This window comes from Xiphophorus couchianus, chromosome 7 (assembly GCF_001444195.1).
Source record: "Xiphophorus couchianus chromosome 7, X_couchianus-1.0, whole genome shotgun sequence".
Lineage (NCBI taxonomy): Eukaryota > Metazoa > Chordata > Actinopteri > Cyprinodontiformes > Poeciliidae > Xiphophorus > Xiphophorus couchianus.
Genome location: NC_040234.1, coordinates 31,706,777 through 31,724,339, shown reverse-complemented (window position 1 = coordinate 31,724,339; position 17,563 = coordinate 31,706,777). Strand labels below are relative to the sequence as shown.

The 17,563-nt window shown below is 36.3% G+C and overlaps 1 protein-coding gene across 1 annotated transcript in view; it reads right to left on the bottom strand.

Annotated features, from left to right (window-relative positions):
* ramp1 (receptor activity modifying protein 1) overlaps positions 1-17,563 on the bottom strand; it is a 59,238-nt gene continuing 41,675 nt past the window's right edge. Inside the window, exon 3 of the mRNA XM_028022406.1 lies at positions 1-1,374. Within this exon, the coding sequence (XP_027878207.1) occupies positions 1,119-1,374 (256 nt within the window). The 3' untranslated portion in view covers positions 1-1,118. The remainder of the gene's footprint in view (positions 1,375-17,563) is intronic.

Here is a 17,563-nt window from a genome sequence, read left to right as displayed (position 1 = left end):
GTGTGTGTATTCAACACATTATTCAGACATTTTATTGAAAATCTCTTCACAATCACAGATTTCAGAATCAATCAGTGAAAGTCATTCCAACAGAATACGTTATATATATTTGTTTCATAACAAACATGGCTCTCTCTTTTCTTCACGAGGTTTTGGCACAAAGTACAAACTGTGGGAGTATCTCAAAGTGTGTTTTGCTGACAGGCAGGTTACAGGTCAATGAATTTATAAAGGAAAAAGAGCATTTGAAAATATCAATGAAGGACAAGTTCACACGGCACACTCTACTACACCGAGAGATCATAAATCAATAGAAACCCAAGGTTCATGATTCACAAACTGTGCTTTGGGCAATGACGATGCTCAGGAGCGTTGTGCGTTGGCTAACTTAAAGTTACCCACTGCTTTGAATCTTCTTTTTATCTGGAGTTGTGTTTTCCAATATCATCTGCCCACTGTTTAACCTATTGTAATTTTCATGGCTATATCTGTGGAAGTTCTTAAAAAGTAAGCTGGAGTTTGACGATATTTTCCAAAACGTGCTTCCTGTTACCTGAACCGAGCATCTGCTTCACCGTTCTCTGTCTTGATTTGAGGAGAACTGGTAGTGTAGATAAAATACATTAAATGCAACAAAATCATGACACAATAATCACAAAGCTGTACGTACTACAGTTTAGATACAGTGTATGTATACATGTAAGGACGAGAATATTTGTGGGTTTCCTGTCAGAGCTTTTAATTGTCTGTTCGTTTGTTGTTGAAAGCACTTGTTTAATTTTTGTACAATCACATCCCGCAGCCTTTTGAGCAGTTCCTGACAGAAAAAAATAGTTTTATGTACAATATACTATCACCAGTCAGTTTTCTGGTCCAGATCCAAGAGAACGTTGCAGCAAAAGGTGCTCAGTAAACCCAAGAAATGACTCCAATCTTTGAAGATGAAACAAAAATGTAATGGATGTTAATGTCTTCACAGATCCATGAAGTGGAACCTATTTTTAGGGCCTGGAGTTAATCTTTTCCTTCTAACATAACCCTTTCCCCAACACTAGTGTTACCTCGGGGGTAAAAAGCATGTTTTGACTTGTAACGCCAGTCCTCAACTGTTCCCTTTATTAAACAATCCCTTCGCTGCGCTTGCTCCTCCACACCACCAGGGCCGTCATGAGGAAGGTGACCAGGATGGGAACCACAATGAAAGGACCCAAAATGCGGTTTGGAGGGTCCCTGAGTCGTCGTCCAGACACTGAGCAGTCATGGAAGTAGTGCCTGTGGACCTGGATGAAGAACGCGTCCACCATTTGATTGGGCCAGTAACAGCTCATGTTCATTGCCAACAGGTGTGTGCAGTTTGTTAGAGCTTCATAGAATCTGCAAGGTAGAAACACACAAAGCAAACCAGTCACATACTGAAGAAAATAAATACATTTTCTTACCATTTGCTCTCCAAGAGCGCAGATTGTGTACAGTTTGCCATAAGACAAGTAGAATATTTCTAAAATACTTAACATTCCTTAAGAGAACTGCAGAGTTGGGTAATATTGCCTCTGGATGCCTTCTACAAGTGACTTCCATTATTAGTATGTAATCCATCAGGTTCATGTTTCTCAAGCTAAGAATTTACACTTTGACGTTTGATTTGAGCTACAAAGCTCAGATTTAAGATGTTCTAGTAAAGACTAACATCTTTTGTTGATGCACCCCAGCATTAGGTCATTTTTTATGCAGCAACAGCTGAAGGCTGTTTGGCATGGTACCAGCACAATAGAGCATTGTGTGCAGCTTCAGGTGGTGGGTTCACTACGTCTGGGTGCTTACGTCTTTCTTCTGCTGTTTCCTTGAAGCTTTACAAATCAGTTGTGGTAGAGAAAGAGAGAGAGAGAAAATGAATGAATTCTGGTCCTGCTGCTGGTCTAATGAGCGCCGCGGTCTGACGGGGTGTTTCCGAGTCACGAATGGAAAGAAGACACAGCGGAGTCGAGACAGGATGTATGAACAAAGAGAGATGCCCTTGGTTACCAGTTCACCCCATGTAGCTAAGGTTAGGATCTAATTCAACCTGACAGTGTGGCAACTTTGTGAGTTTCTGTGTGTATTTGTGTTTCTACACACAGTTCACTGAAGGACTCAATGCATTGCCCTATATAATTTGTGTCAAACACTCATTTTACTATGAAGTCTGCTCAAGCACAGAGAATTTGTGTTTATGACCAGCATTCATGTCAGACACCTGGCTTTAGCGTTATCCTACAGCCATATGGGAGAGTTAGTTCGGTTATGGGGATTAAGATAAAATCTGTACTTTTGCATTTATTGCCGATAAAATATCTACATAATTAGATTACAGACCTTTAAAAAGCGTAAAAGAGCAATAATTATGAAATATGCAAAGAAATTATGACCTAAAATTTGCATGTCTGGGTTCTCACTGGGTCTTTCTCCAAAAATATGAATGTTAGGTTAATTAATCTTTTTATATTGCTCTTAGTGTGCAGGTGTGTGTGTGTATGTGTGTGGTTGTCTCAGTTGTACCAAAGTTTCTGCCCAGTGACCATTCTAAATACACACCAGCCTCCCATTGATCTCAGATGAACAAGCAGATAAAGAAAACAAAAGATGGATGAATTAGCAGTATACAATCCTCCTTTTCAGTGTCAGCTGACTTTGTTGTTGCACAAGGAGTTGGCAAAGTTCAGCTGAAGCATAATTTATTATTCACAGAAAGAAATTAAATATACATTGGTCCCCCACCTATTTGTGGTGATTTTTTTGTTGAACATAAACCCAAACTATTTGCAGAATATTTGCCAATATGTGGATTTTTTTTTAACAACATATCTAAAACATTTAAGAGAAAGTGCAGCTTAGGGAGATGAAAGGTGCAATGCTACTTAAAATGTTATTGATATTTGCAAAACAGCTAATCGATGAGCGCTATTTATTTTCTTTTGATCTGATTGGCTGTACCATGAAGAACGAGATAAGGAAGACTGTAGACATTCGCTTCTGCAGTTGTGCTAGATGGTTTCAGCAGAGTGCATTATTGCATCTTAAGGTATATTTGGTGTTTGATCGATTAAAATAATAAGCATTCTTAGAAGGGTCTCAAGTATTCATGAATTTTAGCTATTCACAGATGATCGTAGTCTCTTACTCCTACGAATACCAAAGGTCAAAGTGGTAACTCTCAATATCTTGGTGGATTCATAGACAGTTTTAGCAGTGGGCATAAATGTGTAGCCAATCGAGCAAATGGAGCTTACTGTTGTCTTTCTATCCCTTCAACTTGTAAACTCTATGGGAAGGAAGCATGCCAAATGAAGTCTACAACATCTACAATCACGTCTGATAGTTTCCTCTTTGATCAGTGCTGTGAGAGTCTGCTGAGGCCACTAATTGACACAGACATGTTATTGCCGACTAGTTTTTCTCACTCAAGCAGAGGCATTAGGTCCAAGTTCCTCTGGGTACTCAGTTTCAATTCTCAAAGAGACATTCCTCCGGTCAACCTGACCAGATAACACCTTTTGGGATGTGGAATGATGATAGAAAATAGACGAAGCAGTTCCATGTTTTAAACTCCTTTGACCTTATTTAAATCTGATAGAAGAGATTTAATGAATCAAGGACTGTCATATAAATCAACAGGAGAAAAAAAAAAAAAAAACACATTTCAAATAAAATGATGTATTTAAATTGCAGGTATAGAGAGCTGTTAGCAGCTCCTCTGACTACATGCTGAAAACTGAATCTCCATTTTAAAACATGATGCAAAATTTATACGTGCATTCTTCTGTCATAGACTGTAAACTTAGTCTAAGGCATAAGGGACCTAATTTGAAACATTGGAAGCTTTAAGCCAGGCATTTTATTTCTAAAGGAAATAAATTAAAACACTCAACATGCAAATTGTGTAAAATAAAAAGAAAAGAACAAGAAAATCATTTCAGTGAAAAAGCAGGCAAACAGAAAAACTAAGAAAGATGCAAATCAAAAATTATAAAGGAGATATCTGGCTTAAATAAATGTGGTTATGATAAATCCCATCCCCATGTATAAAACATATTGAGCAGATTAGTCTGAATTAGGCAGACAAACTGCATCCTGAGTAATTTGATCTGTTAACTGAGAAGCACAAAGTGAATAAGTAAAACCTTGATAGTGAAGAAAAGGCTCTCCATTAACTGAAGAACAGATTCTGGACTGCTCCCTTATAGCATACAGACACACTCACAAAGGCAGCTAGCTGAAGAAGACAAGTCAAATGACAAATACCAGATACATGTGGTGTTTATCAAAAAATAATGATGCTTTATGACGAGAAATGCAGCATTTATCATTGCAAACTGTTGGTGAGTCGAGTTATTCACACAGACTGCCAACAGACATCGTTATCTCCTGTGTTATAAAGTTTCACAGTGCATTTCAGACAAATAATTCTTATTCTCAATTCGCTTGCATCCACATGCATACAACACTCCTGGCGTTCATCTTATATTCTCCACTGGTTTTCATTAAGTCACATTTTTACACCTAGAAAACTAAGACGCCATTTGGGAACGGCCTTTACAGAGAATAACCGCACATTCTAGTTATTTGTATTATTCTGCCCTCCCTATAACCTCAGACTCATATTAAATTTTAAGCAGATTAAATTCAGCCATGTTAAAGCTCTCTTGAAAATTACATACAGACCGGCGAACCTCTCTGGGGTCCCACCATGCTGCTAGTCGGGCGTTTAGTCTGGCTATCCCTATGTAAAAAACACTGAAGCCTCATGTTTTTGCATGAGGCTGCTTTGACATCGCAGCAGGTGTTCTAACATTGAGTGAAGGCAACAAATGTTAGGAATAAAACCGCAAAAATGTCAGTTTTCACTGTCATGTCTAGCAGTTTCATACCTGTAGCAGAGTTAGTTTGAAAAACCTTCAAGTTGCAATCGCAGCTGCTTCACACAGGATTTTACTGTTGCACATTCACATTAGTTTATCAACAAGTGCTAAATGAACTGAAGGGATTGTTGTCAAACTTAAAAAGGTCAATCTCTTATGATTTAGTCGTCAAACCGTTACCAGACTGCAACCAGTGAACAATTAAAAAGTCAAGCCCTGTTGTGTTTTCGGAGCTTCGACAACATCAGCCCTCAGGGATGATTCTTCTAATTATTTTTAACAGCAGCGATATGCTAATTGTCCTTTTGTTTATTATAATAAAGTGGAACATCTGATAAGATACCCCCTACAAGAGAAGTGGGTCAGGAGGCACCAAAGTCTTTTAACAGGAGCAGCAACAGGAGGATTAAAGATTCATGTAATTTCACACATGCATACCCATCCACAAAGATTTTCCAGTTTGAGTACATAACCTGATATGACTGTTCCGGTTCTCATTAATGCCAAGAGAAACTACTTCCTGATCTCCAGTCCAAATAATTTATTCCCTTAAGGTCCACTGGTAAATTACAGAGCCTGAAATCAACCTGTTTAGTAACTAAATGACAAAATTTATTGTTGCTTGTTCTGACTATGGAAATTTTTTCAATTAATTTGATGTTAATGGGGAACTTCCAAACAAACAATATTTGGCTAAAATGATGCTCTTTGGCTTCCGGTGTACTAAATTTAATCTTTAATCAAAAATAATTTATGGTATTTTTATTTGTATTTCCATATGAACCAAATCACAGACATAAAACTAAGGAATGTTACTCTGAAGAAAGTTTTATGTGAAATAGTCCAAACTCTGTCCAAATATTGTAATACTTCTATTTCTTCTGCAGAAAAATTGTGCTTTAATTTAATTAAAGTTACCATATAATTAAAAAGCTTTAAAACTCACCAGACCATTAATGGTGGCATTGTTTAATTTTTTTTTTATCTGTGACTGGAGACTCAATCCTCCAAAAGATGGAAAACAGTGCTAAACTTTAAAAATATTTATTATAATATTAATATTTAAACATTATTCTTTGTGAAGTAAAGCACTGCCGTCCGTGTTTCTTTAAAATACCCCAAAGCTGTTTTTAGTTTGCTGTTTTTCTCAGCCAGTAAGAGTTCATCTTTCAAACTTTTGAAAACCTTGCTATCTTGCTTTGGATTGGCTGGAGACAGGGAGCTTTAGCTACTTTACTTTAATTTTATTATTTGCCTTGAGGCAGGAACAAATAAGCTTACCTAACTAACAAAACATTTTTCCAATCACTTCAATCTTGTTCTTACTTATTTACCAGGCTTATCTAAATTTTCTTTAAAATCCTTGTGGTATTAATGTATTTTAAGACACATCTGTAGAAGGACATTTCAAGCTCCATCACTTTTTTTTTCTTGAATTTTATATTACACAAAGAGATAAAGCAGCAGATTCATACAGCATGTTTGGCTCCATCACCTCCACAGCAGGACAAATAATGAATGTGATTCCTGCACAGTTCTCCATTTACTGTTATTGATATTTTCATTTCCCTTTTGCCTTTTGTGAAAACCAGAATATTACACTACTGTACAGCACATTGGAAACAATATTCAAATATTGCACTTTCTCACATTATGTAACATTACACACACACAAATGTTATGTATTTCAGGTGGATTCATTTAATAAATCAACAGAAAGCAGTATATAATTGTGAAGGGGGTGGAGGAATCTGAAACATGTGTCATGTGTGTCTTTAATCTGATATCCTTCAATAAAATCCAAGGAAATCAGCTGTTGCTAGTAAGTGAATGTGTATAAATCCAACTGTCCTGTGGAGGAACAAGAGGTTCTTTAGAGAACATTAACCAATAAACAGCTTCATGAAGAACAAACAACACAGTAAGGAAACTCCAGGGTTGAGGTAGTTTTGAAGTTTATACAAGGTTTTTTCAATCCACCATCTAAAAGTGGGAAAATAACTGGAAACCTACCGAGACCTGGTAGATTTTAGGGTGGAACATTTTTTTATTGTTTGTATTAGAACTTGTAGCAAGGTGCATTTACTATCTAGGTCCAAAGTCAGAGTTGGAGTCTGAAGCGCCTCCCACAATTGAGGACCTTAATTGACAAACAATTTACGGACCACATAGCACACACACAGGACCGCACAGCAGGGGCCGTCACACTCAGGCTGGTTACAGAGAGGAGAAGAGGCCAAGAAGCACTTCAGAGTGCTTTTCACACCTGATATTCCAGTAGTTCAACTGGGGACCAACATTGTAACATTTGTTAAATGTTTGCTTTCACAGAGCACTGTGTTAAAAGATCCAAACCTTTAGAGAAACCCTTTCCACTTCTCGCTTGTGATGGCGCTGCACCAAGAACAACAAAAGAAAATGACACAAAAACGTCTGAAAAAAACATGAACGCAACTTCCTTCATCATGAAATGTAAGCATAAATGGAGTGGCATCAGAATTTAGTGGTTTAGGATTTCTCTTTTGACTTTGGCAAAAGAGTTGTTTTTGGTTCTCACCAATTTGATTGCACACTCGCACCTTGTCCTTTCTGGACAAATGAACAAGAGTTTGATTAGACAGGGCTGGTGTGAATCCACACTAAGTCATATACTCCAAAAAATATTAGCTTTTTTTCGGAAGTGACACAAAAGTGGGAAAAATCCTTCAGAAGTGCTGCAGTTTGCCACAGGTCATGCAGGGGACAGAGCAAACATGTGGCACAGAGCGCTCTGGTCAGATGAGACCAATTTGAAGCTTTTGACCTGTAGAAAAAACTCAATGTGCAGCACAAAACTAAAACTGCACTTTGCTCTTTTCACTTGTCATCAACTATATAAAAACATGGTGGTTGTAGCATCATTCAGTGGACAAGCTTTTTTTTTCAACAGGAAAAGAGAAGTTTTAGTCAGAGTTCATGTGAAAGTGGATGGAGCTAAATTCAGGTAATCCCAGAAGAAAACCTGATAGGAGCTGAAAAAAGGGTGGAAAAGGGTGGAGGTTCACCTTCCAGTCAAACAATAACCCCAAACATGCAGTCAGAGATACAATAGAAAAGCTTAGATCAGTATTCATGTGATGTAAAATTTAATTTTCTAATTTTGAATCTAGTCAAAAATATATGACATAACTTGGCTATAATATCAACTTAGGGAGGCCAAATACAAATGCATGACAAGATTTTCATATTTTTGTGTATACATGTTATTTTCAGTCATTGAAAGATGTTGTCTTTGTCTCTAACATAAACCGCAAATTAAATATTTCTTACAAAATGGTAAGTGTTTTTCTGACATTGTGTTTTTAGAAGAGCTGTTACATTACTCTGATTTAACAAAATCAAACTAACTCTTGGTCTTCGTCTAATTGTGACCATTTAAAAAGTTTCAGGGGCTTAGAAACTTGTGAAAGACTTTGTATGTAGTCCATATTCAATAAACGAGAAGCCTACGTTCTGATGCAACTGGTGAAAATAGTAACCTTTAAGAAGGCATTAAACATTCTTTTTATGAAGCTGACATTTCTGTTTTAAATGTGTCTCCAATTATAAAGGTTATGGTTAAATCATCATAACTTAACAAAAAATAAAGGCTCGAAAATATCAGTCTGTTTGTAATTATACTATGTAAAATGTTCAATTTGTAACTTGAGTTACTGGAATAAAATAACTTTTCAAATATATTCTAATTCACTGACAGAGCCTGACTTTCAGCCCCTCTGCATTGAGCTGCCTCTCTCCTCATCAGCTTCAGGTTACATCTGGTGATATCTGTGCCAGGTCTGAAGAACTCATCCTTTCTTCAGTGCAGGATAATGCAAGTTCAGCAAAGTTTGTGGTTTCATTTTAAATGACAGGCACAGCAGCTTTGATTAAAAGGGACTCTAACATATCGCTGACCTTCAGATTCCTCCCGCATCAGCAGATTTTTGCAAATAAACGTATTTTTCTTTTCAGATTTTTCCTAGTTTATCAGTATTTTGGTGGTTTTATAGTATAGGGACATTTTAGCACACAAGGACAAGGGGGACACTTATGTCAACATGTTAGCAACATGGAAGTTAAAAAGTTCAGCAAAAACGAAGGAAAATCAGTCTAATATAATAAATATGTGCAGATAAATCAGACATCTTTCCTCTGGAAGTGAAATTTTGCATCAGTATAATTATTATAACATTGCTACAAGATTTTCAATACACAGCACCACGATAAATAAAGACTTCACTAAAATATCTTACAGCAGCTTGGTTTATATGTTGCTTACATTCCATTAAATGGATTTCAACCTACTTACCTACCAACCATGGATTCTTACTTTTGTGCAATGTATTAATCAAACTTTACATTTTTATTTAACACAAAAACAAATGAATAAAATATTGCTAAATAATCTACTGAATAGACTGAAAATTTAGTTACCAAGCCTTCACTTTGCAATTCCCAATGTCTTACTCTTTGTTTATGGGAGTTTACAGGTTCCTATTTGGCTCGCCAAACCAACTTGGCCGACTCCCGTCTCATTAGTCTCTAGGAGAGTTGATTTATTTGACCTTTAATCATACAAGTTGTCTCATTGAGATCCAAGATCTCATTTACGAGAGACATCCTCACTCTATCTTCGAGCTCAGCCTAGGATTTCTGATTTTAGCCCTTTTTATCTGACATCTTGGTCATGATCCATATGTCTTCATGACAGGTGAGGGTGAAGGGGAGACGAGTTTGCTTTTCAGTTCAGCTCATTTCTCACCAACAGAGCAGCATCTCCTTTACTGCAGAAAAGTCTCACAATCTGTCTATCCATATTCCACTCTCAATACCATCAAGTGAGCAATCCATCTTTGCTGTGAAACGCTCAAGTGCACCTTGAAGGTCATAGTTTGACGACCCCAACAGAAACCACATCATCTGAAAAAACACCCTTCACTACACAACTACACCTCAGGATTGATTGTGACGAATCATTTCTTTCCAGTCTGCACTGGAAAGAAGTTTGACTTCATGACAAGAATGTGGACACGACTCTTGCTTTGGGTACTAATGCTAAAAATTAATAATGTTCTATAACTCGGTATAAAGAGCCCCGATTTTACATGTATCACATGTTTGAGTCTACAAATGTGATTTGTCAGAGCTCTTTGACATACAAAAACAGAGCATTCTAACAGATTCCCTCTTTCAGAACTCGTCTTCATTACTCGCATTCAGAGCAGAGAGAGTTTATCCGTGGTTGCTTGGAGAGATCAATTTAAAGAATAAATGGAGAGAAGCCTTCATCTCATACCAAGGAAATCCAACAAAAACTAGGCCAAACTGTCACTGCAAAGCAAATCAAATAAAATGTTCTTTATATTGGTACTTTGGTATTCTGCTTACTTCTGCAACTATTTTTCTTTCCTGTCTCTGTGTGCGTATGTGTGTCACTTTCTCTCCAACATAAAAAACAAATGTGATAACAATCCTCCATGAAGTTTAATAGTTGTGTGCTTTATGTGGTGAAGCTGTTTTTTAATTATTTGTTTTATCTTACTGGCCACACAGTCACATAGTGTTTCACTGCCATGATGAGAAATATTATCACTTTTGAATGGAGTACTGGTGTTTTTATAAATTGCTTTAGCTTAATTTCATTTGTTTACCAAGGTCATAAAAATGTTTTTGTGACTAAGTTCATGCAGTCTACGCAGAGTGAGTCTAGATTTATACTTCACAGGGTAAATGTTTATTCTCTCTAATTTCTCATTGTTAGACTAGAACCTCGTAATAGTTTTAACTTGGTAAACCATAATAACTGCTATTGCTGTTCTCCAAAGTACCAAAAGAAGGCTTAATATTTGCAAAGCAGTCAAAAGCAGTGCAGCATTTCTGTAAGCCAAGACTCATTTCCTTTCAGGTAGTGAAATCTATTTAGACAAATATGATAATAGAGACTTTTTCATCTCATCGGAAACCAAAAGGATTGTAAATGCCTGATGGTTCCTGTATCCCTGCTGGATCAATATATCTGTGAATATATTAAAAATTTCTCCATGATGAAGATGCTGATTGGCATCCTCATCTTTTTTTGTTTGAGAGGCAAAAGGTAAAGAATACTGACAATGGAGATTACCCACAGTTCAATCTAACATCTCTTTCAGCATTCCAGTAGCAAAACTGTGTGAATTGGTTTTTTTTTGTTGATATCATGGGAGACAATGTTCTGTTCATTTTCATAAAAAATAAAATTGTCAGATGTTGAGCATAAATTTCCAAACAGAACTGAGGAACATTCCAGAGACTAAAGTTATTTGTATTTGAGAGGAGGCAGTGCTGACAGACCATCTCTGAGGCATACACTATGATAAATGGGAGTTTAAGTTGTTGCTATAAAACAATGTCATCAGTTCACTTACAACTATAAAACCATGCTCTCTCACACTGGTTTGTGGTTTGCTCAATTAAGGACACGCTGTTCTGTTCTGACTTGGTAAAACGTCCTGAGATCCAGATCCAGTTTACTTTTTTAATCCATCTCAATTGCTGCTAAAACTGGTCCATATTATGTCTTCTGGAAAATATCAACAAAAACAAACATACATACGAACAAATCTCAGTTTTAAACCAAATATGGAAATATAAGTTTCAGCCTAGATGTCTATGAACCATTTGGACTTAACTATTATGCAATATTCCATTTCAATATTCAAAATGTGTTCGTCTTAAGTGCTTTTTCATAAACAGTAATGTAAATAAGCAAACTAAAAGTATATATATTGCCAAAATATATGCACTAAATAGAGCAATGTATGGCATCATTTACCAGCCAACATCTGACATTTCTCATTCAAATGATTATCTTGGAGTGTCTGCTTAAAACATGAAAAACATGCAAGACGTTACGTTCTGAAGGAAGCTGAAAAGAAAATAATTACTAGCCCACATTATGTCTATAGTGTAAAACTTGCAAAGAGCCTGAATATACAAGGATAAATATTGTATTATTTAGATGTTTATCGCGTTTATGTTAAAATATTCTGTATAGTAGTTGATGAAAAGTTAAACAAAACGTTTAAGAGAAAAAGAAAAACTCCCACATTAAAGTTTGCAACACAATAAAGAAAACCTTTCATTTCTTTGCTGTATTAATGTGAAGTCTGACTACTAGATACGGCTCAGTTAAGGGAAAAACATCCTGTAAGATTTAGTTTGAAGTTAGGTTTAAGTAATGAAGAAAAGTCTGCACATTAGGAATAAACAATATAGATGAGGATTAAAAAGATTTAGACTTTGAGCTGTTTTTGCAGGAAGAGATTAAATTGTTCTGTTTTCTTAAGGATTAAAGACAGAAGGAATGCAGCTTTGTAGTGGCATGACTGTATAGATTTTGTAACGAATGTGTTCCAGGAGAAAAGAAAAAAGAAAGAAGTTGCTTGTTTTCAGAAATAAGTACATTTTTTTTAAAGAAACTAAGATGCCTATCCATCCATCTCTCTCTATTCCTACGATCCTTGTCCTAATTTCATCAGAGTATATTGCATAACAGCTCCAAGTGCGTAGCAGTCGGAGCAAAGCTGGATATTATCCAGTCATTAGTTATAAAAACACGCAGCAATCCATTCCTAATCACCCAGTAATCAGCCTCTTAATTCATACAGCTCCACAGAGACAGAGCTTCTGTAAGCTTTCAACACTACTTAGGTCACTAGATGTTCTCTGGCCCGGCTTCACGAGTAACCTGATGTGAATTCACTCACCACGAGGGTTTTTAAATTATTCGAGACGGCTGACAGCATGCATGACTGATTGACCAAAATACCCCTTAACAATAACACAGCCTGAAAAGCTCGCCCATAACAAAGGAGTGGAGTTATTTTTACTGAGAGCCTGAAGTACTGAGGCCAAGGAGACAATTAGTATTACTGAAAAACAAAATATTGGCATTTGGATTCATTATTGCACTGTGTTCTGGATCTCTAGCCTATGCTACCGTGCTGACTCCAGACTTGAAGCAATACTGGTCATCTAACTATGACACTATCTCACAAAAGCTTTTAAAACTTTGGAAAAATCTAATAACATTTACAATATGGCATTATAGTAGGTACATAATGATGTTCTAATTAAATATATTTATATTGGCATAACAATCCAACCTAATCTTTGATCTATCTATGAAATAACATGAACTGGCTTTGGGATTAATTACCAACAAATTTAGTGAAATGTTCTTGAATAACTTTGTGTTTTTTTCTGTGTGGAGAATTAGTAATGAGACTTTCCTTGGTTATATGTTTGGTATCACTGTCTTGCTTGCTCAGTTTTATCCTAAAATCCTTGTCAAGAATGTCATTCCTTAAGTTACATCAGGTCTGGCTGTCAGTATGATATGCTAAACTCCAAAAGTGTGTGCAACCTCATTCCCCCTCTAATAAGAGTGTGTGCAAAGACGGAGCGTTTGATGTCGGTCTCATCTGACCAGATCATATTCTTCTCAGTATTTTGTTGATTTGTCAAATGATCTAACATGATTTTTCTTCAGCGGTGGAGTCTTGCATAGAGGACAGGCAAAATTGTCTTTGCGTCTCGATGCATTTCTTATTGTTTCCACTGAAAAAAACTGTTTATTTTAACTGCGTATCTATTTAAACTTCTCTGCATGGTCCTTGTCCTTTGAGGAACTTTTCAGACTTTTCTTTTGACTCCTTTGTCATTAGTATTGTGAGGAGCTGATAATCTTATTGGCTGCTTTATTGTAAAATGATGTACTTTTAAATGTGGACAGAATTACTTTCTAAATATTGACAGATTTAAGTATTTTCCTTGGTTTTGCATTTCATTTTTTACACACCTCATTACCATGTAGTGTGAATAAATCTTCCTTAATGTATTTATTGAAGAAAACATGGATTATGGAAATTGGTACCAATAAGTCACATTTCTTCCATAGTTTGGCTGGTTTCGCAACTTATTTTAGACAGGTGCAACTGATGTGTATCTTTCCTCTTCATGACACATTTTTTGGTTGATGGATAATGTCCCGCACATGTTTGACAATTTTTAAATGAATGTGACTTATAATCCAGCGCAACTTGTTTTTTCTCCTCTTTATGACATATTTTTTGACTAATGTGACTCATATAAAAGTATACTCTGGAGCATCTTGTAGTCTGGAAAATGAACAGGCAAAAATAGTTTGATTCCTGAAAATGTTTGACCTCAACACTTTTGGTTTTATCATCCACTTCATAAAGTTATCACCTAGTAGCTCTTTAAATGGCAGTCACTTATTAATTTCTTGACTAATCTCAGACATTCTGGTAAGGTAAATATAATATACCAAATATACCAAACTGTGGTGAAAGTCACTTAACCCAAAAATCCAAACTGACTCTTTAACATCGATTCAAGACAGGAAGGTCAATCAGCTCAGAAAATGTCGTGGTCTTCATCCTTTTTATTAATTTCTGTCACCATCTCAACCGTCAAATGTCAAGATGAAACCGGCTCTTATGACGATTGCCTCGGGACATCAAGATGAAGATTTTTCTCTGCTGAAGATAAGAAATTCATGTATGGAAATGAAATAATAAAGGAACCCTTAGATCAAAGCTATCATGGATTCAAGCAGACATATCAAAACGTCAGCTGCTCAGGCAAGACTGCCGAAATCTGGCTTTCATGGACCCCTTTCCTTCAATGAAAGCTCTAAGCAGGAAGATTGGCAGGAACTGGAGCCAAAGATCCTCAAGTAAAGACAGGTAGTCCAGTAGAAATTGTGTGTCTATCTGAAATGGCATGATTTATTATTTTAATCACAGAGATTACTGCTTCAAATGACCTCATAACACAGTAAAGAGGATCGATACTAAAATGGGCAAGCATTAAATTTAGGGTAATAAAATAAAAAATTATAGACTAAATGTTAGCTGTGCAACAAGCTGTATACATACTGAGCAAACTGCTCAAACGCAAATTGGAGAAACAATTCGACAGAAAAGTTTGTTCCAGTTTTATAAACCATTTCCTGCAAGTAAAACATAAAAAAACACTTACAGCTAAAACACAGTAAAACCGAAGCATAATTGCATCACAAATAAACAATTTCATTTTATCATGTGTCTCACTTTGTATTTCATTTTCCGCTATGGTAATGGTTGGAAGGATTTACTTTAGCTGCATTTAAGGCTGTCAGAAATAATCAGTTTTCTACAAAAACTTATTATTAAAGCGCCATTTCACAACAAATGTCATCATGAGGGACTTTGCAAAAATGACATTTTAATTAAACAAAACAATAAATTTACCTAAAAACAGTGATCTGGAGAGAGGGATCTGGAGTGTTTTATAAAGGTGGCGTATTCACAAAACTATGAAACACAAAAATCTATAAAGCACAGACTTAATATGGGTTCGGTCGCATTCTGTTGTAGCTGAATGTCCAGTCATATTCAATAAATTAGGACATGCATTTAGATGAGACTTGATTGTTAGATTAAAAGTACCATTTGAATATATCAGCCTTTAAGCGAGTATTAAATATACTTTCCATTATGTCCACATTTCTGTGTTAAAAATGTGATTTTTAATTTATCTAGTGTAATACTTTAATCTTAAATGTCATATTTTCATTAACTGTGAGCAGGGGCGCCGCCAGGAATCTTGGGCCCCATGACAAACGATTTTTTGACTCTATTTGATGCACAAAAAGCATCACAATTTTAAAGGCTTGCAACTGCCTTGTTTCTTTGGTCCAATACTGATACTAGGACAATATTTACTACTCATGAATTTTACATACATACATACAACAGTTCACATACAGTATGGAAGTAGGTTGATTACATTTCTTCTATTACTGAAATGTCTCTCGACACAAGCAACAGTCACAGGGAAAGTGCAAAATATGCATAAAACAATCCAGACTTCTCAAGAAATGCTATGTAGTTGCATTTTATTCAAGCTGCAGTATATAACTTTAATAAAAAATATGTTTTTCTCCACATTTGTGGAGTTGTCATCATGTCGTGCCAGTTTGTTATGAGACAGATCAGGGCCGGCCCAAGCCTCCATGGGGCCCTAAGCAAAATGTGGTTTTGTGGCCCTCTAGTTCTGCTAACTATGTGGACTGGCTGCAATCAGCAGTCCGATCATTAGATCATTCACACACCTGCTATAAACTTATTGCATCTCTGGCAGTGCTGTTTACATTATATACATGTATAATAGGATACATTTATTGGCCAATTGATTTATCGACCAGTTGATTTCTGGGTGCCGATTTCCTTAATTTTGGAGGAACGTGATTGGCCGATACATACACTTTGTTGGGTAAATTGTATTACTAGTATTATCAAATATTCGTTGTATTATGTAGCCTTGTAGTTACATTTAGATAATGTTTACTTATATGCTTTTATTCTTTTACTCTTAGTATAAGTAATGTTTCTGTGTGTTAAATAGCTCTGATTCCTTCCTAAGGCCTCCTTGGGAGAGAGAGGTGATAGATATTCTCAGCAGGACTCCCTGAGAGATGGAGGTGTTAGTTGCTCCCAGCAGAGTTTTACAGTCCTGCAATAAACTCTGCTCTGTTCTTCTTTGTGCTACAAAGCCGTTGCTTTGAAGCTATACAACGTGTCCTATTCGATGCCGTGCCTGGAGCAAGAAGGATTTAGATTGTAGATAACATGTGTTTAGTTAGTGATTGTCATTTAGCACTGCAACTAAAATGCTTTGACCCCACCCCTTAGAGTTGCAGTGCTCTCTGTGATAGGGACTCTGAAAGCAATAAAATAGGGGAGCAGACAAATGTGTTTCAGAGCGGTTGGAGATTTGTAACTGAAAGCACGTCTCCTCTGCTCTCCTCGCGAGAACAAAGAATTTAACTCTCTTGTCTTTCCTGTGTTTGTTTAATAGGTATTTAGACCTAACACACTTGAAACCCATCTTATCCCCTAATCTTATCTTCGTCAGCAAAGGTTTAAAAATCAGCCTCTGTCCTCTTCTGCTCTACAGTGAGAGGTTTGACTGACAGACCTGACAGACCGGCCCACCAGGTCAGGTCTGCACGTTTGCATTTAACAATATTCACCCCACTGTTGCCAACTCAGTGACTTTCTTGCTATATTTAGTGACATTTCAGACAAAAAAATTGATATTAGCCAAAATCTGCTGCTGAACACCGTCACCGTCAAGTGCGCTAAGCAGGAACGAACCATTTTATGCAGATCCAGAGGAGAGTTCAGTGCAAATATAGATGTGTGCTTTTTAGTCTGTCAGTGGTGACATTTAATTTTTACTTAGAAAAACAATTTTAGAAAACACAATATGATTAATTTTGCAATTGACAGGACCCCATTTTATCTAATTTCTATAAAAAAAAAAAAATTGGAGGGCCCTCTGTTGGTCAGGGGCCCTTGGAATTCTCCTAACTTTCCCCCTATATGGTCCCCCTGACCATGAGCAAAAAAATCATCACAATCATCAGAAATGAAGACTTGAAAACATCAATCTGTCATTTGGTTAGTATAGTTAACTGAAATGAGTGCATTTTTCAATTTATTCAATATGACTGTATATTTAAGGTTGTTGGAACACTAAAAGGTGAATCTCAGTCTCAAGTCTTTTGATTGTTATAATTTTTCTTTTCCAGGATCCTT